This window comes from Chelonia mydas, chromosome 7 (assembly GCF_015237465.2).
Source record: "Chelonia mydas isolate rCheMyd1 chromosome 7, rCheMyd1.pri.v2, whole genome shotgun sequence".
Classification (NCBI taxonomy): Eukaryota; Metazoa; Chordata; order Testudines; family Cheloniidae; genus Chelonia; species Chelonia mydas.
The window spans coordinates 115,680,470-115,708,251 of record NC_057853.1 but is presented as its reverse complement, the minus strand read 5'-3'; the positions used below and the strand labels follow the sequence as shown (position 1 = coordinate 115,708,251).

Here is a 27,782-nt window from a genome sequence, read left to right as displayed (position 1 = left end):
ATGGTCCAGTGGTTAGGGTGCTAGACTGGGGCTTGAGGAACCTACTCTACTGAGACCCTATCTACCAAGAGCAGGGTAATATTTTTGCATATTGAGTGGGTGGGGTTTATTTTGTGGATGGAGCTTGGAAAAGCACCAACATACAGGTACATATCCCTATGCAATTGCCCCTCAGCTCTGGGATCTCATCACCTGAATCAGCCTGATAGTAAAGCAATCCTGGCAAAGCTTGCAGCTCATTCTGTCCTGCAATTATCAGGCACATCCCTGGTGCAGAATTGGGGCACTTGAGCAGGAAGAGAAAAACAAAGACAGAAAAAAAGGAAGTAAGCCACATTGCCTGCAGGATGTAGCAAATTATTTTCCTTCTTTTTTTTCTAGTCCTGCTGACAAGCAAAAAGATTTGTTTAATTAAAAATCTTTGTTAAAAATTATGTCCCCCCCCCCTCCCCGCAAAAAAAAAAGAATAGTAATTTACACTTTATTGCCTTTTCAGTAATAAAGAAAAGGAGGGGGGAAACCCACAAGTTATACCTGGCAACGAGCCAAGGCTCCAATTACAGCAAGCACTGTAGGAGTAAAAGCAATAGATTTTAATTGGTGCCCAAGGGTAAAGGTCAGCTCGCTCCGAACAATGGGTGTCTTTGGTGGTAATTGACTGAATCATCTAGTGGGAGTTTGTAAATGTCAGTAACACACTTGAAATGGGAGCAAAGAGAAAGGTCTGGTACCAGGGAATGACAGAAGAGCTTTGCCAGTGGAAAAATTACAAAGAGATTGGTTAAACAACACCTGAATGAGGAGCAAGATCTCAAACATAGCCCTCAACCTGCCGAAGTTCAAAATGTGGGAGGCAATGAGTGACAGAGACTCTAGAGGGAGGATTTTCAAAAGTTAATCACGCTGGAGACTTGAAATGCCACAGGATTCCTTCCATTAGCAGAAATAAGAGGAGGTTATTTACCTGTAACTGGAGGTGCTTTGAGACGTGTGGTCCCTATTTATATTCCAAACGCGGGTGCGCATGTGCGCCATGTACCGACCGGAGCGGGAAGTTTTCAGCAGCAGCGTCCGTTGACCCACATAGGCATCTTACATTGCCATGTGCACCAGGCGAGGTTATAAGAAACCGTGTGGGGCGACGCATCCTCAGTCACCATCTTACCACTCAATTGACAGTCTGCAGCAGAGGGGATGGCGGGCGGGTATTGGAATATAAATAGGACCACACATCTCTAGGAACCTCCTCTTCTTCTTCAACTGATGGTCCCTACATGTATTCCAAACGTGGATGAGTATGAAGCCATGATCATCTCGGAGGCACGTGCAAGGATGTGATAGGGATGGCACATCCCATGGTGACCACTGGTCCATGGTGCGCTGCGAAGGCATGGAGAGAGTGCAAGTTGCCACATGGCAGATCTTGTGCCAAGGGACGTCCACTAGGGAGGCAGAGGTGGTTGCGTGCACCCTTGTGGAGTGGGCCGTGATCCTGCTGGACGGTGCGGCATTGGAGTGCACATAACATTCGGCAAGGCCTGGTGTGGGCAGATAACACAAGATTAAGGTCCCTGGGGGTGGGGATGGGGTAAGAACTGACAGGAAGCAGTAAGTCAGGCCCTTTAGAAACTGGGTAGCGGTAGGGTGGGTAAACACCGATCGTCCGTCCAGCGGGGGAGGAAGATGCTCAGTGATTCAAGGTCGACACAAATTGAGCCAAGTGCAGAGCCTGAGTTCTTACATCCCGGGAGGTAGTCTAGGATGACGGGCACAGAAACTGCCAGAGGGGAAGGTGGTGGCGTTGTGCCCAGGAGGGGAAGCTCCTCCATTTTGTGGCATAGCACGCCCGTGTGGAGTCCCAACTGCTGTGCATCAGTATATGGCAGAAGGGTGTGCAACAAGCATTGTCTGTGTGGGAGCCCCGTCCAAAAACCAGCTGAAGCAGGCCTGCGTTGGGGTGCCGAACCCTACCGAGTTCATGGGTGAGGAGGCCAGGCAGGGTGGGGAGGCTGGTTGGTGGGCGGGCAGACAGTCTAAGTAGATCAGGAAACCAGAACTGTTGCGGGCAGCATGGGGCTACCAGGATGACTGGGGTCTGGTCTCAGCAGATTTGGCACAGGACTTGAGGGAGGAGGGGAAGAGGGGGGAAGGGCGTACCAGAGCCCCTCATGCCAAGGAAGGAAAAAGGCATCGCCCTTGGAATCTCCACCCCTGGCCCCCTGGAGCTGGAGACGGGGAATCTGCAGTTCTTGTGCGGGGCGAAGCAGTCCCAACGAGGGGAACCCCAGGCAGAGCAGATGGAGTGGCGTTGTTGAGGTACCAGGTCCAACTGAGTGTGTCTGCCAGGGAGTTCTATGCCCCCGGAAGGTACGCCGCGTGAGGCATGACGTTGTGGTGGATATACCAGTCCCAGAGGCGGATGGCCTCCATGCAAAGCGACCGGGACCTGGTGCTGCATTGACTATGTATACCACTGCAGTGGTGTTGTCCCAGAGTATCTGGATGCGTTGATCATGGAGAAGAGGCAGGAATGCATGGCTAGCCAGGATGTTGCAGTGCTTGCACGCTTCTCGAGGACTCCACGTCCCTGGCATGGCACGGCTGTCTAGGTGTGCACCCCAGCCCACTAGGGAGGCGTACATGGTAAGGGTGGCTGTAGGGACAGGAGTGGCTGACAGGGTGCCGCAGAGTACCTTGGTGAGATCGGTCCACCGGGTGAGAGAGGCGTGGACCCAACTCAGGACTGTGAAGGTTGAGTACAAGTGGGTGATGTGGGGCCTGCAGACTGAGAGGAGCTGCAGTCATACACAATGCATGTGTAGGCAAGCATGTGGTGTCACAGAGGTGCAGGCCTCCATGTGGCCTAGGAGGCAGAGACAGCGGCATACTGTCATGTGCAAGTTGCAGTGCAAGGCTGCCATAAGAGCGGCAAAGCAGTTTGCTGAGAGGAGGGGTCGCACTGCTATAGACTCCAGGCACGCTCCAATGAAGTGGATCGTCTGCACTGGGAGAAGCACGGGTTTTAATTTGATAACACAGATGCCCAGTGAGGCGAAGAGTGAGCAGATAGCAGCGACGGCCACCACCATCTCGGGGAGGGTTGGTGCCGCCAGCAGCCAGTTGTCCAGGTAAGGGAGCAGAGAGTGCCCCATCTGGTGAAGGTGGGCTGCAACTACTGCAAAGACCTTGGTGAAGACCCTGGGGGCTGAGGCAATGCCAAAGGGAAGGACTCTGAACTGTAGCGGTTGTCACCCACGTGGAAGTGGAGTAATTTGCTATGGGCCAGGTGGATATTGATATGAAAGCAAATATCTTTCATGTTGTGGGCTGCGAACCACATCGCATGGGGGAGGGAGGGAATGATCAATGCGAGCATCATGATATGGAACTTGGTCTTTCTGATGAGTGTTAAGTGGAGACTGAGAATAGGGCAGAGGACCCCGCCCTACTTGAGGATAAGAAAGTAGGGGAAGTAGACGCCCTTGTCGACAAAGGCGGTGGGCACGGGTTCAATCGCACCGTTCATTAGAAAGACATCTGCCTCACATTGGAGGAGGGTGCGGTGGGTGAGGATCCCTGGAGACACCTGGGGGGCGGGGAGGCAGTGGGCGGGAATGGTGAGGAACTCTATAAAGTAGCCATGTCGTGATCTCCATGATCCAATGAGATCTAGTGATCTTGCCCCAGTGGTGGGTGAACAGGGAGGATGGCCCCTGGGAGGTGACGGAGGGAGGGGGGAGAGGCAATGACACAGGGGGTTCGCAGTTCTCAACAGATGCATCAAAATTGAGCCTTAGTATGGTGCCGGGACGCAGCAGAAGAGGTGGAGGTGGCCGACGGACGTAGGTGCTGGGGAGTCATCAGGGTGGTTCCTGGTACCGGGTGTAGGTGGGCTGGTACAGGGGGGTGGAGGCGTAGGTGGAATGGCAGCTTTGGTTGCCAGCACGGCCTCTTATAACCTCACCTGGAGATCATGGCAACAGAAGATGCCTGTGCGGGTCAATGAACACTCCTGCTGAAAACTTCTGGCTCCGGCACATGGCACACAGGCGTAGCCACATTTGGAATACATATAGGGACAATCACTCGAAGAAAAACTCCTGTTATGATTCTGATATAAATTGTTTTTCAGTAATAAAAGCAAGGGATGCCAAATTTGTGTGGAACGTATATAACTTTCGGATTCAACTGAGGGACATTTGAGAGGTATGATCTGCAAAGAGATGGCGGGGAAATGTATCAATGCGCTTTCCACCGGACCTCAAGCAACTATCTCTGAGGCTTTTCTTCACTAGACAGTTACATCGGCTAAGATTGTATCCTTGAGGAATCTTGTTCACTTACACAAGGCTGACCACAACTTTGCAGTCACAGTACACAAGTCATGTTCAGGATTATGCCAGCTGGCCATGGGTAAATCCTACCAATACCTGGTGTACCCACAACTCGAACCTCTCTACACCAACTGCAAAGTCAAGGGCATGGTCTAACTTCAGAGAGCTTTCTAGTTCGAGCAATCCCTAAGGGTGAAAGGGGAGGCTAATCTACATGCCCATTCCACCCTTGACATCTCTGCTACCATTGCCAACAAAAGAAGATGCCAAACAGGATGGCAGCATCTATCAACTTTTGTGCAGTTTGACCTGTGAGGGTATAGGTTTCATTTTCAGGCATTTGTCCCCATCCATAACCTAACAGTTCCATGCACTTGCTTGAATAAGCCACTTACTCCCCATACACTTTGTGTATTCAAGCCACTCAGAATTTGGTTGCAACTCAGCCTTACTGACATAAACCCATTGTTCTGCAGCCCCCTGATCACCAGCCAGTAGAAGAGGTGACACAGCCGGGAAGGCCCACTTCATGACTTGTAAATATTGCAAGGTTACAACTGTCACGTGTGCTTCTCCAGGAAGGATTCCTGCTTCTTTCTAGGGGTTTCCCCCTACATCAGGGCCCTGTCTCATCCATCCAGTGGGGCTGTGCCTTAAGCCACTATCTAGCCCTATAGTTGGAGATAATTGCTCCTAAAACGTCCTTGCATTTTGTGGGGCTTTGGTACAGGTTTGCCGTTTTCATCTTTTTCTTTCTTTGCTTTTTTGACACCAGAATTTCTCTCCTGGTCTCTAGGGCTGCCTTCTAATTTCGCTTCTCTTCCCTACTTTGATAGAGAAACCAGGAATTTGGTCCTAGAGACTTTGAAGGATTTTGTTCTCTTTTGACACCTGTGAATTCAGTGCCTTTTACTACATTTGAACTGCTCAGCTTGGATTTTCTGTCCCCCATTCAGCAAAGTACTTAAGAATGTGCTTTAAACACCATTATTAAAGTCCTTTGACTCCACTGGGACTTAAACATGTAAGATATCACTTAGCAATTACTATTTTTTGTCAGATAATTTATTTGATTAACTCCCCCCTTCCGCCCCCCACACACACTATTCCACCAACTCTAGTTTTAATTGCACTCATGGTAAATAAAAAGCCACTAAAATATATAGCTTAAGGTCTTGTTTCAAAATCTATTGGAGTCAATAGCAAGGACTTCACTGGGAATTGGATCTGGGGCTGAACTGGTTACCTAGTTAAAATGCAGCCTCTCAACACAACATACACTCTGCCCCAAACTATTTCCACTCTCACTGGTACCTTTGGCCTTCGTTCCCTAGGTGGCTCTTTCTCCACTCACTTAGTTTGCCCCGATGCATTACCTCAAAATTTTCTGCTGTGCTTTTTGATGGAATCAACAGGGACAAGTGCTAGGTCTGGATGAATGGAATGGTACACAGAGGAAATGCTGCACTCCTGGACCTAGTTCTTCTGTTAATCCACCTCTAAAAGTCAGGACTCAATTTTCCATCAAAGCGTGATACATCTCCCTAGGATTCAGCAATGCCTCTGATCAACAAGCACAGTATTTTATGCAGAACTCATATTTAAATATCTATGGTACATAGTTTTCCAGTTCTTCCCTAAGGCAAGCGCAACATTCAGGACTAGCTTTACATGCAAGTAGCACATGTGTCTGTGCCCAGTTTTGCAACTGATAAAGTGGCTCTGAGACCCAAAAGGCAAAATGCATAGCCCAAGCCCCCGACTCCTTCTCTAGCCTATGGCAGTATTAGCATTCTCTCTGTTTTTTATGTCTCTCCTAACTCCTTGGATTCCCTTTTTTGCCAAAGGGGGGGGAAGAAGTGGCAAGGAAGGGATCAAAAAATTTAGGAGAGACATAACCATGATTTGGAGAAAACACTGGGAAATGGTGTGGTACCGCTGCCTTATCATTCTCAATAGCTTCAATTCTTTTATCCCATGTTCCATGTTACGATGAACACTTTCAAGATCCACACACACACCCTTCCCCGAAAAATATATTTCTGCTGATGTAGCACCTGTTCCCTCTCACTTGTCAGCATTAAGGGGAAATAGTTCATTTCCATTTCCTGCAGGGTCCATCACCTGGCACCAAATTCCCCCTGCTCTATTCAAGAGGGCTGGCTGTGTCTTGCAGTGACCTCCTGCTGCTTATGCAGTATACATGAGTCATTCCTTATGGCCTCTAATTCTCATACTTAAGTTTCAAGCTCTAGCTTTTCTCAGCATTCAGACACACTTTCAAATCCCATCCGTTAATCTTTGCCATCTTCCGTCTCCCCTTGATTTTCTAGCCTTTAGCACTCAGATGCTGCTTTCCTGTCTTAGGATGTTTTTCCACACCTTTGTCCATCTGCTTCCCTCCTTTTTCCCCAGTGTACTTTGTGTATTGCTAGACAGAAGGCATAACACTTGAATATACACCATTTAGGCATTCAGATCACATACTAATACACATTCATGCTGCAGAAGAGAAGAGAATTATAACTCACGAGTGAGTGTGTTACAGGGTCTCCTCTGTGCTGATCTACAGAAGATACAAGTCTGTTAGAAACCAATTTACAGAGATTTAGCTCAAGTTGTAGAAGCTCATATTTGCAGCTCCTGAGGTCCCTGGGTCAATCCCCAATATGGTGAATATCACACAGCATTGTTACCTCTCCCAATTTTATTATGAGTCTCATGATTATTTGGTATTTCTCTTAGAGCCCTCACTCCTGGAGTCATGATATGATGTGAGAATCTCAGCTTTCATTCCATCATGATTTGTGGGTCTTTGACTCAGGATTGTGTTGGACGCTTGAGATTGGCAATACTGGAGGAGGGAATTCTCTATTATGGAGACCATTCTTTGTACCAACAAAAACGGTCTCTCTACTGCGCTAACAATCTTTTTCAGGGGAATGAGTGGATTCAGGGCTCGGCCATGATATATAGACCTTTTATCTGTAGGGTCCATCTCCTACAGATTCTGGACAGACCCCAGCACCACCAGCACAGAGCCCCACTGACTTCAGTGGAGTGGAAGATGAGCACAGGGGGCCACTCCTACAGAGCAGCTTGGAGGATCAGGGCCTAGGTTTCCAATTTCAATATGGCCCTGGTTGGTGAAGACCAAAAAGTCTTACAGAAAATGGGCCAGGACCATATGAAACAAATGGGCTGATCCTAGTCCAGTTTCTAGTGGAAAAACCACCACCACAGTCAGCAGTCGTAGAAGAGATGGGCTATAAACCAACTTCTCATCCTCCGCGGATTAGAGAAGTAGGCCATTGGTGAATGCCATTGCTTGCACTAGTGCTATCGTGTTTTGGAGATGTGACTATAAGAATGCAGTGTTTGAAGTTGCCAGACACCATTCATAAATCACGAAATTCACTCCAAAAGGTCGCTGGCAGCCTGCCAACACTTTTTAGAAGGTGGCTCAAGTTGGTTGGGGTGCATACACGAATTATTGGTTTTCCACAGCCACAATAAAAATGACTGAAGAGATAGGGCCAGACCTTCAGCCAGTGTAAATTAGCTAAGCCTGATTGATTTCAGTGAAGCTGCACTGATTTAAATTAGCTGAGGATCTGCCCCAAGATGTGATATGGCTTTGCAAAAGACAAAAATATTGAAAACTTTGAGTGTCACCAAAAATACACATATCCATGGGGCAGTGCTATCTCCTGGCCCTAAACAGCCTCCTGAACTAGTGCCCCACCCAGAGTCCACTACTAACTGGGCCTTGCCCTGCATCTCCCACGAGAGAAAGCGACAGCGACAGGGCCGCTTACTTTGTCAGAGACAAGACATAAGTAGATTGCATGAGAATCCTGGGCTGCTGGTGTAACCACTGCTGAGTGGGTAGGACAACTCCTCATCTGGGACCAATCCACAGGAAAGAGGAGTCTGCTACAGCACCAGTCTCGTTTAGCTCAAGATGTAGCAGCTCCTGCTTTTAGCTATGGAGATCCCTGGTTCAAGCCCTTAGACAGACACAGGAAGAAGAGACCAGTGGCTGGATTGCATAAAAGCCATTCGTGCAGAGGGAAAGAATGTGAATTACCCATACATTGGTATGTGATGCACACCTTCACTTCATTAACTACAACCCTTTGCTTTCTTACAAAGGAGAGAAGTAGCTTCTCCCCGTGATTTATTGCTGTTTGTTTTGGATTTTTGATAGGATCCAAATTAACATTAGAGCAGGGCAAAGCAGGCCTAGGGTATCAGAGTGAAACAGCTCCTCCCTAGAAAGATACCAAATATGACTGAAGTTGTTCCCCATCAGCTACAGCAGAGTTCACTGGGCTTAATGATGGATGGCCAGTATGAAGCGTCCTCTAGAAACAAATCAGGCAGGAACATCTGGAACTACAATGACACAAAAACCGTCTGAGAGGCTCCAAGATGATACAGCTCAGACCCTGGCACTGCAATGACCTCAGGTTTCATTTCTGTGACCAGTGTCAGGACTGGGGGAACCAATTTCTGAAGTGCTGGAAATAGGGTCTGGAGACATTCACCTCTAGGTAACTGGTTGCCACAAGGATGAAATTCAGAGGGTCAGAACAAGGCATTACGCCCTTAGGATACATCTGCACTGCAGCTGGAGATGCAATTCCCAGCTTTATTCAAGGTAAATAATTACAGTGCAACCACAGCCGAGCAGGTGGCGGCACCGATTACCTAGTGCCTCAGACGGGATAGTACTCGGACAGCTAGCCTAAGCTGCCATTCACCCAACCGCATGCTATTTTTAGTATGGTAGCTCAATCAAAGCTAGTAGGGGTATGTCTACCCATGCTGTAGATTACACATCCATATGCAGTGTAGGCACACCCACAGCCCTCACGCTGGTCCTCTGCTCTAGTGAGCAGTTCACCTTCAGGAGAAAATCAGACGGACTCTGTGCAAACTATTAACTCTTCCCTCACCAGTGCAGCATGGAAGCGGCACTTCCACTCACCAATAATCTCAGTCTGCCTTGATTAGGGGATAGAAACATTAACGTTTATGCTAAAAAGAAGAAAAAGCCAGGCCACATTATTCTCTTTCGCTTTCACGTTTAAAATGCATCTAGTTAATAGAAATAAATGTGAAGGAATGTTGTATCTTGCCAGTCTCGAAACCGACGCAATTATAGTCACAATAAACACTCCTTATCTTGGAAATGCACACACAACAGGACAGCGGATAACATGCCAGGATAAAGGTGTTAATCATGCCCTCTAAATATAAAGGGGCGAAGAAAGGCAGTTGTAATCCATTTATCTCTAAGGAGGGAAAGGAATTTTATAGTGCAGCAATTAAAATCCAAACTGTTTGGAGTAGAGAAAAAGCAAAGTTTAATGCAGACATGCAAAAAAGAGAGGGGGGGAAAAAAACCCCAAACTCAAACCCACAGGAAATAATCAATATCTCATGAGATGCCGCAGCACTATTAATAGCATGAAAGTGCTGGCAGATACTATCAACCCGAGTTTTATTAATTAACGGGAGATACACAGAGACAAGGATTTCTGAAAGTACAAAGAACAAATGTGGTGCAGAACTGGTTCCTTGCAAAGAACACAGTGTGCAATTTACAAGGATACAGGGTCTAAATTAGCCAGCAGCTCTTTGACTCAAAGAAATATGCTCTCAAACCAATTGTAAATTTCCTCCCCTTTCGTTTCCATATCTCTACGATTTTCCATGAAATGCTGAAAAGTAACCTACTTAGAACCTTTTTGAGCTAAAGCTCATAGAACTTATTTTCTGTGATGCTGAATGTAAACTGATTCCAGAAGGGATTTGGAGATCTCAATCTAGGGGTTTTTTTTAACCCACCATTGTATTATTCCCAAACACTCCCACTCCTCAGATGCCTGCTAAATCACTTTATTTTCCTCACAACAGACTGTACGCATGTAACAAATAAACCACTGTTTTCACAAACAAGGCCAGGGATTGATTGCACATCAGGGATTCTCTCTTCTGCAGACTTGTTGACAAATAACGAACCAGGCTTGATTTGTTTGGCAGGATCCATGTGTTCAGATTTTTTCCCCCCTGGCCTGTGTCATCAATCACAGGACCAGGTGGTATGGTGTTTCAGTGAGATGAGAGAGATTCCCCAGGAGCAGGTTTTTCACAGCTCTTCTATACCCAAAGTTTACACACAACTATTATTGGATTATAGTTTTCTTTTATTACAGATTGAGCCTAAAGAAGATGCTGTCATTTATAGTAGCAAACCCAATGGCGACTGATCAACAGAGTAAATGGTAAATAATGGCTGGCTTTGTTCTCATCTTTATTTCCAATAAAACCATTCATAAAGTGACATTGTCTGGAACCTCTTGTTACAAGAATTTGTTTTGTTGAATAAAATGAGATACAAGCACTGGAATATAAATGCTTTAAGGAGAAAATTGGCATTCATAGACAGTAGGGAGCTCTGCAAATCTTGGAGTGTCTGTTTATAGCTATACAAATATATATATGCCAGATAGAGCTAAGCAAATAAATTGTAACAAAGCATCTGCTTGATGCATTTTACTCTTCAGTGGAATGTTTGTGAACTTATGATGATTTTCACAAATGTATTCATGATCTGAACAAATCCAATTAAATGTCTTCTACAGTTTATGATTCAAACCATGTTGCTTAGTTGTGAGGGGCCAGATTTGTCTTTCACTTTTTACAATGAGAGCATGAGCTCCCATTTTGTGTTTTATTTACATTAGCTACTGATGCGGGCGCCACATGAAGGTAGAAGACTTGATCAGCTGCCTTGTGTTCAGCTAGATTCAGGAGAACATAAGAAGGGCCATACTGGGGCAGACTAATGGTTTATCTAGCCCAGTATCCTGTCTTCTGCTGGTGCCCACTCCCAAATGCTTCACACTGAACGAACAGAGCAGTGCCCTTATCAAGTGATCCACCCTCTGTCATCCACTCCCAGCATCTGGCAGTCAGAGGTTTAGGGATGGTGTTGCCTCCCTGACTATCTTGGCTATAATCACTGGGGGACCTATCCTCCATGAACATTTCTAATTCTTTTTTGAACCCTATTATAATTTTGGTCTTCACAACATCCCCTGGCAATGAGTTCCACAGGTTCACTGTGTATTGTGTGGAGAAAAGTACTTCCTTTTGTTTGTTTTAAACCTGCTGCCTGTTAATTTCATTGGGCGACCCCTGGTTTGTGTGTTATAAGAAGGGGTAATTAATCCTTTATTATTCACTTTCTCCACACCAGTCATGATTTTATTGACCTCTATCATATCCTCCTTTAGCTGCCTCTTTTCCAAAATGGACAGTCCGAGCCTTTTTAATCTCTCCTCATTTGGAAGCTGTTCCATACCCTTTAATAATTTTTGTCGCCCTTCTCTGTTTCTTTTCTAATTCTAATATATTTTTTGAAGTGGGGTGACCAGAACTGCATGCAGTATTCAAGGTATGGACATACCATGGATTGAAATAGTGGCATTATGATATTTCTGTTTCGTAATCTAGCCGTTTCCTAGCATAGTGTTGGCTTTTTTGACTGCCGCTGCACACTAAGAGAATGATTTCAGAGAACTATCCACAATGACTCCAAGATCTCTTTCTTGAGCAGGAACAGTGAATTTAGAACCCATCATTTCATGTGTATAGTTGGGATGATGTTTTCCAATATGCATTAGTCTGCATTTATCAGCATTGAGTTCCATCTGCCATTGTGTTGCCCAGTCACTCAGTTTTGTGAGATCCCTTTGTAACTCTTCACAGGTCTGCTTTGGACTTAGCTATTTTGAGTAATTTTGTATTGTCTGCAAGCTTTGCCACCTCAGCGTTTACTCCTTTTTCCAAATAATTTATGAATATGTTGTACAGCACAGGTCCCAGTACAGACCTCTGGGCGACACCATTATTTACCTCTCCCCATTCTGAAAACTGACCTTTTATTCCTACCCTTTGTTTCCTATCCTTTAACCAGTTACTGATCCAGGAGAGGACCTTTCTTCTTATCCCATTACTGTTCATTTTGCTTAAGAGTCTTTGGTGTCTAGAAACTTTATCTCTGCATCCTGTCCTGAGGTGACATGTACCCAGTCAGTATAGGGATAGTTGAAACCCTTCATTACTACTGGGTTTTCTACTTTTGTAACCTCTCTAATCTCCCTGAGAATTTCACAATCACCCTCACCATCCTGCTCAGGTGAATAGTATATTCCTATTATTCAAGCATGGAATTTCTACCCATAGAAATTCTATGGCAGTGGTTCTCAAACTGTGGGTCGTGACTCCAAAGTGGGTCGTGACCCCATTTTAATGGGGTCACCAGGGCTGGGTTAGACTTGCTGGGGCCCGGGGCCAAAGCCCAAGCCCGAGGGTTTCAGCCCTGGGCAGTAAGGCTCAGGTACAGGCCCCCTGCCTGTGGCTGAAGCCCTTGGGTTTCAGCTTTGACCCCCTGACTGGGGAGGCGGGCTTTTGGCTTTAACCCTCTCCCGCCCCAACCCAGCGGGTGGGGCTTGGGTGGGCTCAGGCTTCGGTCCCCCTCCTGGGGTCCTGTAGTAATTGTTGTTGTCAGAAGGAGGTCATGGTGCAACGAAGTGTGGGAAGCCCTGTTCTGTGGTACAGTTTGATTCATTTAAGATTGTTACTATATTTGACTGTGTTTTCTTTCACATATAGTGCCACTGCCCCACTAGCATGACCCATTCTGTCATTCCTATATATTTTGTACCCATTGATTGTCATCATGTCACTAGTTTCTGTGATGCCAATTATATCAACATCCTAATTTAATACCAGGCACTGAAGTTCTCCCAGCTTAATAGGTAGAAGGGGATGATGACCCAAGATCAGGTACTTTGTCTGACTCATGACATAAAACACCCATTTGAGTCTGGAACGAAAGTTGGTGCAGTTCTTACAGATTTGATGGCAACCGACAATAATGTGGTACGCCAGGCTGACTGCCAAGATGCTTCAAATTATTCTTTGTAGGCTGAAGGTGAGGTGTATCCAGGAAACGATTAGGAACTACAGCATCCTCCTGCAGCTCCGGGAGGAAATCAGTTGCCTTAAATATCTCCACAATGGCCTTCCACAAGGGTCAGTTTTGGTCCCCCGTTTGTTCAATATATACACATACCATCTTTCTGAAAGGCAGGCTGAGAAGTCTGTATATGCTGATGACATCTGTACTGCTGACACTGGAAACAATGTTCATACTTTTTAAGGGAATCTCAGCCAAGAAATGGAGATTTTGATCACTGACTTCCAGCAGTGCAGACTAATTCTTAGTGAACTCAAGACAGTCGCAACTACTTTCGTTTAAAACAATTGCCTGCCAATTGGCACATCCATGAACAAGGATGGCTACTGCCACTCCAACCCAGTTGTCACATATTTGGGAGTAAAATTCAACCATTGCCTTACACACCAGCTTGACCCGGAACACCCGAAAATGAAGATATCTTCCTGTACCGCCTTGATACAAAAACTATTGGGATCCTCCTCGGGAGCACCTGAACTGCCCTTGTCAGCTTGTCAACATGGAGCTGAATCTGGCCACTCGGATTATTAGTGCCTGCTTGAATTGTACACCAGCCTCCAGGCTGTATGTGCTAGTGACATAGCTCCACTGGATCTCTGACGAGATGCCATTACTGTTAAGTCTGCCTGGAGATCTTTGACATTTGAAACCAACCTGTTACATCTCTGGTGAGCTAATGCCCCATTTTCAGATAGGAAACGACATACAGAGCCAACTCAAAGGTCTCATAATATTCAAGAGAGGAATCCCACGCCTGGGGACCACGGTGTGACACCAAAGCTGATCTCCTGACACCTTTTTGCTATGGTAGCCCACATACTCCTGGAAAAAGAGTGCTACTGGCCTTTTACCATGCACAGATGATCAGCACTGCCAGGGAGCTGAAAACTATGCTCTGACAGATTGGAAGCGTCAGTGGGAAAGAGTCTAATACACTAAGTAAATTCAGGACTCCATCACTCCACCTGCCTGCCAAGTCCATTTGATTGTAGAGCCTGGTTCAGGCTCATCCAGAGTTGCCAAAACTGTGCACTGCTGTGACTGTGGGGCAACATTCCAGACAATAACTCACATGGTGGAAGAGTGCCCAACTTGACACCTGTTACAGAGCCTGGACATTGAGCTCTGATGCTGTATACGAGAAGAAGTGGTCAGATTAAGAACAGTGTATATGTTCAGTTTTGTGATTAGATGATAGCAACAGCAATAGGCCCTGTTATCAGCAAAGCACATGCTTAACTTCAGCTTTAAGGGGACTACTCATGTAGCTAAACTTAAGGAAGTGCTTAAGTGCTTTATTTAATAGGGATAGGCTTATACATGGGTTTACAGTTAAATCCATGCTTGATTGCTTTGCTGAATCACTGCCTTAACCAGGTTTCTTATGCAAATACTCACAGGAAAAAATATAATTTGCTTTCCATGATTAGGCAAGAGTACAAGCTTAAAATTTATTTTCCATTAAACCTTACTAGAGAAATGTTTGTGGAACAGAGAATATTAAAGGTTGAGAATGCAACCAAAGAGAATTCATTTGAAATGTCAGCCAATATTCATGGGGAAATATTTGCAGTATTTACCTAGTAATAATAGACAGATAGTATACTCACCCTCCATCTGGTGTGTGTGTATATATATAAAATATATCTTTAGAGAAGTTGGGATTTCTAGTGAAAAACTAAGGCCACGTGGCTTAAAAAGGTGACTAACAATCTTTCAGGGCACAGTGTTATTTCTAAAGTAAACAGGACTTCTCTCAACATTTCACCAGTTTTGGGGAGAATTTGTGCCCCCTTAATCAAAGAGTTTTCAGTGGAAACATTCTCGAGTGAAAAATTCACAAATATTCCCCCCGCCTCCTTTCACAAAATTAAAGCAATTTTCCATTCCACATGGAAACACAAAACCTGTCCAGTTTCAAGTGTTTGTGCATTTCACTACAAATTTCACACAGCTTTAAACTATTACTCTCTTTCTCTTGCTCTCTTAGTCAATGAGACTACTCCATATGCTTAACTTGACGCATATGATTAAGTCGTTTGCTGGATCAGGGCCTTATAGTATAAGGATACAGCTTTTGATAAGTCAACCCTATCCTTTAAAAATGCCCTTTTGCCCGAATGTGCTGCATCTTCCGTTGCTCTCTGCTGATGCTTCTCTATAAACCAGTAGTTCAGAGGTCATACAATCCTGTCACCCAGTAGCCAAGCTTTAGCAAAGGAACAACAATGGGAAAATGGGTAATAAATGTACGTCCAGTACACATAAGGTACAATTACTACATATATCCCCTCCACTGGGACCTGGGACCAGAACCCTAGTCTTTCCACCATAAAATGAGAAGGCCCTTGTTACTCGATGTGAAGGAGAACTTCTCCACCTTCTAACGGAAGCTACCATATCTTCTTTCTGGGCCAGCCAGAATGAGATAATATCACTCGTTCATTCACACACAGATCTGAAAAGTTATTAATATGCCATCAATTAACTTTTGCTTCCGGTGGCACCCAAAATCCAAGCAGTACTGAGGCTCTTGAGAACTTTAAAAAGAAAACAAAAATTGTCCAAATGTTTAACTCTGCAAAAAGTTTCAGACTCAGTTTGACTTTTGGGGAAGAACGTGCTGGTCAATTTGGTATTTGATCTGAATTGATCTGAACCAGTTCACCAGTCCTTAGTATTGACCAACAAGTAGGACAACTAATTTAGATCACACAAACTTGCAACAGACCATCAGCCTGTGTTTGGTATTCCTGGGATGCTGTGGATCAATATACCCTGGTCCAAATCTTGTAAGCTTTAACACATGTTACAAAGCAATGGGAGTTTTGGATGCTTCAGAGCTGCACGAATAGGCCAACCCACACCTCACTAGCTTGTGAAGGGGTCAAGAGCAACTGATGCCACTCCTGACAAAAATCGCCAACACATTGTCCACAGAAGGAATCTTCCTTCCCCTCCTTCAAACACACAACAGTCCAACCAACGCTGAAAAAAACCCGACCCCGACACATCAGTTCTAGCCAACTACTGCCCAGTTTCAAACATTGCATTCCTGAGCAATCTCTCAGAGAGGCTAGTCAAAGCACAACTACAAATACATCAAGATTTTCAGAAATGTCTAGTGATTGTAGGTGCCTCCGTCTTGAGATGTTTTAGCGGGGCCCTGTCAGTACTTAATTTGTGCCAGGGCTTTGCACTTCACAGCCCCAGCACCTCTAAGCTTGGCAGTTCCTCGCCCCGGCACCTCTGGAATTGCCACATCAATTATGAAAATTAAAAAAAAAAAAATGCTAGAGCCCCGCACCTAATTGCTTAAGCCCCAGCACCACTTTCATGACAAATTAAGCACTGGACCCCGTAGGAATGAAGGAAAGTAGATGTGTTTTGTAGTTTAAGTAAAATAAAGAGGTTTTATCAGCCATGGAAAGGCTTTGAATATAAAGTGGGAAAATGTAACAAGGCCTTGAAAATGATTGCTTCTAATTTTTGAATCTATGTGGCATCTGGCAAGATTAGTTTTGGGGAAAATGCTGAGCTCAAAGTTTGGTTGATCAGAAAAGAGAGGCCTCTAATTATCAGGAATAGTTCTAACTAGTTTGAACAATAAAGAAGAGCTGTTCTGTGATGAACTGGTAGTAACCTTTAACATACCAACGTTGTCTTAAAGAAGGAGCACATTCATAAAATCTTGTCTACTCAAGGCCAGGAAAGGGGTCAACCCCATACTGGTTCTTAACTAAAGCTAGCCATTGGCAATGACATCTCTTGTTTGTTAAAGAGTATCAAAAGATAACCTATTAAAGTATTCGTTACTAGTACCTGCTTATCCAGTTGGAGCTAGCCAGCATGTGTTTAAGCAACCCTGGGTCTAGGCCTTTTGTGAGTATTTCAATCAAGTGCTTATGAATTTGTTGCTCCATGGGTAATAATAATTGCTTATTATTTGGGCTTTTTAGACATGTTTAGAATAAATTGTATAACTGTCAGGTGGCCCTTGGATTTAATAAAGGAATTTATGGCTGAACTGGTGTCATGGTGGCACCCTGTGTTAATAAGTCAATAATAATTCCAATGGGCCCTGATTTTCAGAATTCCCCTCAAGCACCTACCTTCTGAAAAGCAGGTCCTTTTACGGGCATCTCAAGTTGAACGTACTAAAGTAGAGATGCCCAAAATCTCTAGTAACTTTTGAAAATCTTGGCCCAAGTTTCCAAGGACGAATCAGCAACAGACCAACTTTGAGACCATCAGAGGACGTTCATGATACCCATGCAAAGTATTAATATTTTATTAGTCAATGTGCTTTTTATTTCTCAGAGATAACTGGTTAGGAAAAAAATATCACATAAGGACTTTTCAATGGGCCTAGAACCAGGTTTTATTCAAGCACATCCCTTTCTACATATATCAGATGCCTATTTCGTTGGAAAATATCACGATACAAGGAAAGAAATTGTACACAAATATACTGCTGTGTCAACGTTATTGATTTTCTCACCATTTGTAAAGACCTTCAATGTCCTACCATGTTTCTTAAATCTATCAGCATTTCAAAAGGCGACCCTGAGAGCCCCATTTATCTGCAGCTGCACATTCGTTTCATTTCCATTTAACAATCAAAATCATGATTTAAATGCCTAGGACCCCCTCTCTGCTTCCATTATGTTAAATGTCCGAGAACAGTCAGTCATCATCCTCTCTCAAAGCACTGTACTCAGTTTCAATAATTTGTGTTGAACTCCTTTGTGGGACTAGGAGAGCTACAAGCCTGTATGTTTTTTTTTTTTAAATCAAGATCTCATTATCCAGCCTGATTTTTTGAAATCTTAGCAATTTAGTTAAGTATGGTACATTAATCAGGTAGCTCTGCAGCAGCCAGGGTAGACCAGTCTTCTTTTTGGGTCTTCCAGCAATCATTCAAACAATGCAAAAACCCAAGTCCATTGGAGTGGGGAAGGAGTGATGCTCCACATCCTAAATCCCCTGTTGTACATCCACGCACAGCTCAAAGGTCAGCTTCCAAGTGGCAACTTTGCTTTCATACAACTTTCGAGAGAGAGAGAGTCTTTTGATGATCCCAGACATGGCACCAGTTGCTATACTGTCCCAGCATCAAGCATATTTGGGATAATCCACCACTGTATCATGGATAACTCACATTTCGCATTGTTCCCCAAACACCATCCGCAGCATTAACAGAACAGGTGTCAAAATCCCCAGCTCCATGGATCTCTTCTCCCCAGAACCACCTTGTTCTTCCCCATTCTTCTTAAAGCAACCATGTCCCAAACATCAAAATGTACAGAATCATAGACTCATAAGAAAATAAGGCTGGAAGGGACCGCAAAAGGTCATCTAGTCCACCCACTTCCCATCCACGCTAAGGTAGGACCAGGTATACTTAGGGCTTGTCTACATTACCCGCTGGATTGACGGGCAGCAATCAATCCAGCAGGGGTCAATTTATCGTGTCTAGTCTAGACACGATAAATCGACCGCCGAGCGCTCTCCCTTCGACTCCGGTACTTCACCGGAGCGAGAGGCGCAGGCGGAGTCGATGGGGGAGCGTCAGGAGTTGACTCACCGCAGTGAAGACACCACGGTGAGTAGATCTAAGTACACCAACTTCAGCTACGTTATTCAAGTAGCTGAAGTTGCGTAACTTAGATCGATCCCCCCCACTAGTGTAGACCAGACCTTAGACCACCTCGACAGGTGTTTGTCTAGCCTGTTCTTAAAAACCTCCAGTGACAGGATTCCACAGCCTCCCTAGGTAACCTGTTCCAGTGATTTCCTATCCTGAGAGTTAGAAAGTTTTCCCTAATATCTAACTCAAATCTCTCTTGCTGCAAACATACAGAACAAAGGCTGGACCTACATTTGGAGTTGCTCACGTAGCTATACTTGTGCTAGCTCTCATTGAGCTAGCATGCTAAAAATAGTAAGGTAGCCATGGTAGCATAGAATCATAGACTGGAAGGGACCTTGAGAGGTCATCTAGTCCAGTCCCCTGCACTCTAGGCAGGACTAAGTATTATCTAGACCATCTCTGACATGTGTTTGTCCAACCTGCTCTTAAAAATTCCCAATGATGGTGATTCCACAACCTCCCTAGGCAATTTATTCCAGGGCTTAACCACTCTGACAGTTAGGAATTTTTTCCTAATGTCCAACCTAAACCACCCTTGCTGCAATTTAAGCCCATTGCTTCTTGTCCTATCCTCAGAGGTTCAGAAGAAATTTTTTTCTCTCTCCTCCTTGTAACAACCTTTTATGTACTTGAAAACTGTTATGTCCCCTCTCAGTCTTCTCTTCTCCGGATTAAACAAACCCAATTTTTTCAGTCTTCCCTCATAGGTCATGTTTTCTAGACCTTTAATCATTTTTGTTGCTCTTCTCTGGATTTTCTCCAATTTGCCCACATCTTTCCTGAAATGTGGCGCCCAGAACTGGACACAATACTCCAGCTGAGGCCTAATCAGAGCGGAGTAGAGCAGAAGAATTACTTCTCGTGTCTTGCTTACAATACTCTTGCTAATACATCCCAGAAGGATGTTTGCTTTTTTTGCAACAGTGTTACACTGTTGACTCATATTTAGCTTGTGATCCACTATGACCCCAGATCCCTTTCTGCAGTACTCCTTCCTAGGCAGTCATTTCCATTTTGTACGTGAACAGTGAGGTGAGTGGCAACCTGGGCTAGCCGCCCCAAGTACAAACCTGCCTGGATCCCAGGGGTACGTACTTGGGGAGGGTAGCCTGTTAGGGTTGCCAACTTTCTAATTGCTAAATTCAAACACCTTTGCCCATCCCTTTCCTGAGGCCTCACCCCCCACTCACTCCATCCCCCCTCCTGTCACTTATTTTCATGAGGCTGGGGCAGGGGGTTGGGGTACAGGAGGGGGTACAGGCTCTGGGCTGGAGGTGCGGGCTCTGGGATGGGGCAGGTGTGCGGGATGGGGTTTAGGATGTGGGCTCCAGGAGGCACTGACCTCTGATTGCTCCTGGGAAGCGGTGACATGTCCCTTCGGTTCGTAGGCAAAGGCACGACCAGGGAAGCGCCGTGTGCTCCATGTGCTGTGGTTCTCGGCCAATGGGAGCTACGGAGCCAGCGCTAGGGGTGGCGCCTGTGCACGGGGGCAGTGCACGAACCCTCCCAGGTTGTCCCTCCGCCTAAGAGCCGGACAAGCCGGCTACTTTCTAGGAGCCACGCAGATCCGGGCAGGGAGCCTGCCTTCCTCTCTGAGCCACCAATCAGACTTTTAATGGCCCAGTCAGCAGTGCTGACCAGAGCCACCAGGGTCCCTTTTTGACTGGGTGTTCCAGTCGAAAACCAGACACCTGGCAACCGTATAGCCCATGCCACTGCTCACAGCTGCCCATGCTTTCACAGCTATACGACTATTTTGAGCATGTCAGCTCAAAGACAGTTAGGGTGATTATGTCTGCTTGAGCTGGGAATCACACCCCCAACTTCATGTGCAGGTGTAGTCTAAAAGTACTGCTAATGGTACTGTTGTCAAGCTTGTCCATGAGGCATAGAAACTACAAGATCACTTAAACTAAAATAATCTGAATTAGGCCCCAGTTCTGCAAACACATCTTCACATGAGTAACTTTACTTGCATGTGTCATCTCGTTAAAATCCATCGGGTGACTCAGTGCACAAAGTTACTCAAGTATGGATGTGTTTGCAGAATTGAGACCTTAATTTGCAAATTCCATTTTAGTTGGGGGATGAAAAGTAACCTGAGTAAGAGATACCAGGGTATCAATGGCACATTGTACAAAAACTGGTGTCTATGGAGGTTCTGTTCAGACTACATGGACATCCTAGGTAAATATGGGTTTCAAGTCATCTAAATGACTTCACAAACATCATTCTTCTCTGTTTATTTGGAAGTGGTGTTTATCCCCTGCACTCAAGTCACAGACGGGCAATTCAATGTGTAATGTGGAAAACCAGAATGTGGTTGATGAATGCAAAACATGGACGAATCAGACCTCAAATGAGCAAGGTAGAGATATGCATAGACTTAAAACTCTGAATATTTTCAAAAGACAGAAATTTATGCTGCCTCAAGGGAATTTAGCTTGTGCAAATGGTAACTTCTCTCTGGCACATAATAGGTCACAGAAGTCATTTGTGGAAAAGGCAGTCATATAAAATGCAGGGTATCAAACCAGATGACCCAAGTGATCATTTCTGCCACTACTACATATGACCCTTCAGTTCCTCATTACAGTACAAGTATGTAATAAGGGCGAAATTCGCTACTGTGCAAAGGGCCAGCATGAAGCCTGTGCAACATTTAAATCCCAGTTAAGCCCTACAGACAGGATCCCACCCTAATTTATCACCCATGCTGAGGGAGGAAGAAGTCCTAAGTGATTAAATAGTTCTTGGTACCTAGCCTTGTACTGGCACTCTGCACAGGGGCAAATTTCACCCCAAATGAACAGTCCTTGAACAACTGTTCCCATGCCTTGGCCAACACAGACTTTAAGATCGAAAATGCTGGTGTTCCTCGTCTTTTTTCTTATGCAGGCATATATCCTGTGTATACTGCATGGAAATTCCCAATCCATATGCACTGTCTCAGTTTCCCTAAACCAGTTAGGTGCCTTTCAAGTGCAGAGGAAAATGAAGTCCCTGCCTCAAAAAGCAAGCTGTCTAAAAGGACACACACGACAGGCTGAGATGGAGCAGCAGGGTCTGCAGAGAGGAGGTGAATGGTACCACCGAGACAGCTGAAACTTTGCTTAATACGGAATTTGAGGGAGACTCTGCGTGGGGGGTCCCCCTTAATCAGGGGTCTGTGTGGGACAATCCAGGACATTATTCCCAATAATCACCCTATTCCTTCATATCCTGTGCCTTATGCTTCCATACAACAAGAGACCCCTCCAGAAATGTACAGAAGAGAAGATAGCCTCTGCCTTTTACAAGCATGTCAGCATTACAAACTCTCACTAAATTGTAACTCAGTGGAGTGCTTGTCTAAGTAAAACCTTTTGGGCTTTGGGAGCATTTTCTTGTCAGGATTTTGTCAGATCCTGTTCAGCTGGCTAGTGGGAGAACTTTCAAGGCGAATAACCTTACATGCAATCTGGCCTCCAGAGATCCTAACATCTCAAAGAGTCTCTCCCCTTCTAAACAATGAAATCATCCCCAGCTAGAAGGTACAAATATGATTGGATGTTCGATACCTTTTATGCCCATCCATGTCTTGTAGACAATCACAGCACCAGACCCTCAGCTGTTGTAAACCAGCATTTATTCAATAGAGCTATGCCAATTTACACAAACACAGGATCTGGTCCATAGTACTTACATTAGCAGTAATGAACATTTAGGGAATGGATGAAGATTGACCAGTCAAGGCAGAAGTCATATCATAAACTAACAAGACACTAAAAGTCTTCTCATTTACCTTGCGCTTGTTGGTTGGGCAGACATACAGGTAGCTCAAAATAGTCTTCAGGCCAACCTTATCGTTCAGTTTCTCATATGTTGTCCCATAATCTGTTGACCTATAAATCAAAAGAGAGCTTTAATAAGTACAAATACTTAATCACAAAAGGCACAAGCCACTTGGCTGCTTTTCAGTGTAAAGCCTATGTTTTACATAGTGGAATGGCTCTCTGGAGCTTTTTGAATGATTCATGTAGTATATAATGATGCTTAATTATGTACACACAGCATCATGTGAGTGGTTAACATTTGCATTTAAATTGGATTAGGAAACATTAAAACAGCATCTTCCCACTGCACTTTAAAATAAACACGTTCAATAAGAAACATTAATTCTCGATAGAAGAAGAGATGATGATAATTATTGTAAATGCCAAATAACTGAGAGCGAGGGGCTAAGTTATCACTTCAGTATATTATAAGCTCACTCAATTTTTTTTTACATAAGATACTGCATCCTTTCCATGCTGTTACTTAGTAAAAACAGGCTTCAGAGTAGCAGCCGTGTTAGTCTGTATCTGTAAAAAGAAAAGGAGAACTTGTGGCACCTTAGAGACTAACAAATTTATTAGAGCTTAAGCTTTCATGAGCTACAGCACACTTCATCGGATGCATGCAGTGGAAAATATAGTGGGGAGATTTTATATACACAGAGAACATGAAACAATGGGTGTTACCATACACACTGTAACGAGAGTGATCAGGAAAGGTGAGCTATTACCAGCAGGAGAGCGGGGGGTGGGTAGGGTGGGGGGGGGGGACTTTTGTAGTGATAATCAAGGTGGGCCATTTCCAACAGTTGACAAGAACAGTAGGAGGGGAAATAAACAAGGGGAAATAGTTTTACTTTGTGTAATGACCCATCCACTCCCAGTCTTTATTCAAGCCTAAGTTAATTGTTATCCAGTTTGCAAATTAATTCCAATTCAGCAGTCTCTCCTTGGAGTCTGTTTTTGGAAATGGCCCACCTTGATTATCACTATAAAAGGTTCCCCCCCCACCCCCACCCTCCTGCTGGTAATAGCTCACCTTTCCTGATCACTCTCCTTACAGTGTGTATGGTAACACCCATTGTTTCATGTTCTCTGTGAATATAAAATCTCCCCACTATATTTTCCACTGCATGCATCCGATGAAGTGAGCTGTAGCTCACGAAAGCTTATGCTCTAATAAATTTGTTAGTCTCTAAGGTGCCACAAGTCCTCCTTTTCTTTTTAGTAAAAACAAATGTGTTCTCAGAGTGAAAGCCACTGATTTCCTTTATGAAAGCCCAACAGCATGAGTATTACAGTTAACATGGGCTTGTTGCGTGGGCCATAGGACAGACGATGGTAAAAAATGCTTAACAACCATACAAATTGATGTGCGTCTTTTGAAAGTGCCTCTGATATCATTGTTGCCAATAGAGACATCAGCTATCTGTTCTTAAAGAGGACAAATAAAGAAAACATTTAAGGCTGTCTAATGTAGCCAAGAACTCTATTCTGACACTTGACTGGAACAGAGATCAGTTATTAGCAAAAGATGCAATTCGTTATGTGGATCTTGTTTAAAAGAATTATCTTCTAGTATCTAGAAGAATGTGGTAGATGATGGAACACCACTTAGTACTGTCTGGGACTATATACCACAAAAGAATGCAACGTGTTTCTGGACGAGCATAAATATTTTGAAAGAAGAACGTGTGCCTTTAAAACAAACACACTACTATCACAAATTTTGTCATTATAAGGCATGGATGTATCACTAAAAACTTCCACTTCCGTTTGCAGATGGCCAGAACATCGCATCCCATCCTATCATTCTGATGCCTGGCTACCGACATCCATGATCTCCAGGTTTGGCTATTACATCTCATTGTATCTAGGAATTAAACCAAGGGCTGAACAGAAGATGGCAATTCCATTTCTCAGCAACCTTCGAGGTTTCAAAATTTGTTTTAATTCCACATTTTAAAGAAAACAAAACCTTTCAAATATTTTTTTGCAAAAAACGGAATTGTGTCAAAGTGTCCGTTTGGGGATCAAAACACAAGCTTTATAATAAGGCAATTATATGTTGATGGTTAGAACGCTGTCCTGGGATGTGGGAGAACCAGGTTGCAGTCCTTGCTCTGTCTGATTCATAGCAGAGTTTTTCATCCTAATCAATGCCCTAACCACCAGGCTACATAGCAAGCAGGCATATGTGTCGTCGTCCCCCACCCGCTCTCTCTCTTTGTTTTTGTCAAAACGGATACCGCTCTGAAAACTATTTTAGTTCCGTATATTTTGGCAAAACTGTTCCCACCGGCGCTAACTAAACCACACACCCAGAAAAAAGCTCTACCTGGTACAAAATGCAGCCGCTCCACTGCCTGGCAACCCAGCTCAACATAAGCATGTTACCCGAGTGTGCCACTCTCTACACTGGTCCCCCACGGAATCCAGAATCCAGCTGAAGCTTGCTGGATTCAAAGCCTCCCATGGGATTGGCCAAAGAGTCCCCGATCCTCGGTAAGTGTGCGCTCCCAAGACAGCAATGTTCCACCAGAACAACGAAGCCATCAGCAAGTCGGAGGCGGCTTGTGACAACAGGGGATAACTTGGCCTAAACTAGCACATTCACTCCCACAAAGACATAAGCATGACCATGACCTTGTGTTAGTGACTAAACTTATGTCGATGATCTTCTCTCGCACATGCACAGCCCCACACAAACGATTTCACCTATGGGCTGAGAAGGAAGGAAGGGGGGTATCATTACCATTAGTTCTTCTTCTGAACGAATGGGAGATGCTGTAATACTATGATGCTGGAAGCCATACGCAGTAGGTAGAATACAACAGAATCCTGAATTCCTGGCTTCCATCTATTACACCAGCCATTTCTTAACACTGCCTCCCCGTGGCCAAGATCTGCATATGTTCTTTATTGATATTTCTGCTGCATTGTGTGTGGCGCCACATTCTGCCTCTGTTTAAACTGAGATGATCAGTAAAGATGAAAAAGTATAAGTTACCAAAGGGCAGAATTTGGCTCAGAGCGTTAGGAATCTGTATATTGATGAATGGGTGAATGTCTCCCTTTAATTGCACTAATGTTATCTCATTTATTTTGATAGAGTGGCACCAGGAAAATTGCCAGGAGAATTCACCACATAAATTTTATTATGAAGATATTAAAAACAAAAAGTCACACAGCAAAACAAGACAAAACAAGAAACCAACCACTAAACAGATATTTCAAGTCTATTGTAAGTAATAATCTTATATTCAGAATTACTAGCCATTTTTTCTGACTCTCCAGGCAATTATTTTGCACTCATGGCTTTATTTACAAGGTAACATTATATACAGCTGGAAGAGAGTGCTTCTGTCAACATCTATAACAGCACTAGAAACAGTAGAAAGCTTGGGGAAAAGAACAAGATGTTTTGCAGATGAACAAATATGCAAGTGATCAAAGTAGCTAGCATCTGATTTCAGTCTTATCCATAATCCATGCTTTTCATGATTCTGCCTGAACTGACTAATAATCACACATTCCAGAAAACATAACTAGACATATCTTATTTGCATCTGTTTTTTCCTGTTCCTCTCATGCCATTTGAATGCTGCCTTTCTTTTTTATATCTGGACTAAATATTAATCGACAGAGCTCGTCAGAACCTAGAATTCTGTTTTGCTGGAAATCCTCATTTTTTCCCTCATTCCCAAGTCAACGTGAAAATTCAAAATTTCATGTGGAACAAATATTGTATATCAGAAAACCTGAAACTTTTTTTGGCTGTCTCAATGATTGGTCCTGCTTTGAGCAGGGGGTGGGACTAGATGACCTCCTGAGGTTCCCTTCCAACCCTGATATTCTATGATTCTGTGATTCTTGTCTATATGGACAAAACTTTTCATTTTGATTGTAGTGTTTCCCTTTGTTACATTATAACAGAAGCCAAAATGGTGAAGTCAAAACAAGATGCTTCAACTTTATCAAAATGAATCTTTTCAATAATTTTCTATCAAAAATTCCAGCAACATCGATGGATCATCCCCATGGAATGCTTTGATTTAGTTGAATCAGCATTTTTGGACAGAAAACTGTTCTGATGGAAAAAAACTGACCAACTGGGCAGAAAAACAAGGTTTTCTTTCTTTACTGCAATATTTAAATTATATACCAACCATGGTTCCAAGTGAACAAGGTACTTAAACACACGTATAACTTTAAGGGCAACAGTAGACTCTCTGACTAAAGTTGGTAAAGAAAAAATATTATTTTCTGCAAAAAGCTTAGAAGAAAATGTTTTTTGCAAGAGTTTTCAAGTTTTCATTGGAAAACAAAAAATGTGAAAATTTGTTTGGGGTTTTTGTTGTTGAAATCATGACAAATTTTGACAAAACACATTAATTGTCACAAAACTTTCTGTTTTGTTAAAAAGCCATTTTGTTGACTGGGAGGAAAATGGTAAATAATATTTGATTAACTCTCTCTGGACAACTCACATGCTTAAGAGTACCCACATGCTTAAATAAGATACTGAACTGGAGCATATTTTGACCTCTGCAGCACTGAATGGAGGTCAAGACTTCCACCTGCATCCCGGGAAGGCAGTGCTTTATTCCATGCGTGAAGCGTTAAGTGTGCCTGGATAAACTCTTGGGACGCGGCTGCTCTACCCCTGCCCAGAGGAGGCCACTATTGTCAAGGTTCCATATTCCCCTGACTATGTAGGTGTGCAGGAGAGCTGGACTGGTAACCATGGAGAGTAAAATCTTCCATTTGCTTACAGGACAGGTAGAGTAGAGGCACATTAGGCTTGCCAATGTCGTACTCACACAAAACCGAACACCCTTGCCCCGCCCCTCCTCAGAGGCCCCTCCCCCACTCACTCCATCCCCCCCCATCGCTCACGCTCCCCACCCTCACTCACTTGCTCA

The 27,782-nt window shown here is 44.2% G+C and overlaps 1 protein-coding gene across 2 annotated transcripts in view; it reads right to left on the bottom strand.

Moving 5' to 3' along the window:
- SORCS1 (sortilin related VPS10 domain containing receptor 1) overlaps positions 1-27,782 on the bottom strand; it is a 392,569-nt gene that overhangs the window by 196,749 nt on the left and 168,038 nt on the right. For both annotated transcript variants that reach the window (XM_037905184.2, XM_043551774.1), the window contains exon 3: positions 22,827-22,926. In XM_037905184.2, the coding sequence (XP_037761112.2) occupies positions 22,827-22,926 (100 nt within the window). The remainder of the gene's footprint in view (positions 1-22,826; positions 22,927-27,782) is intronic.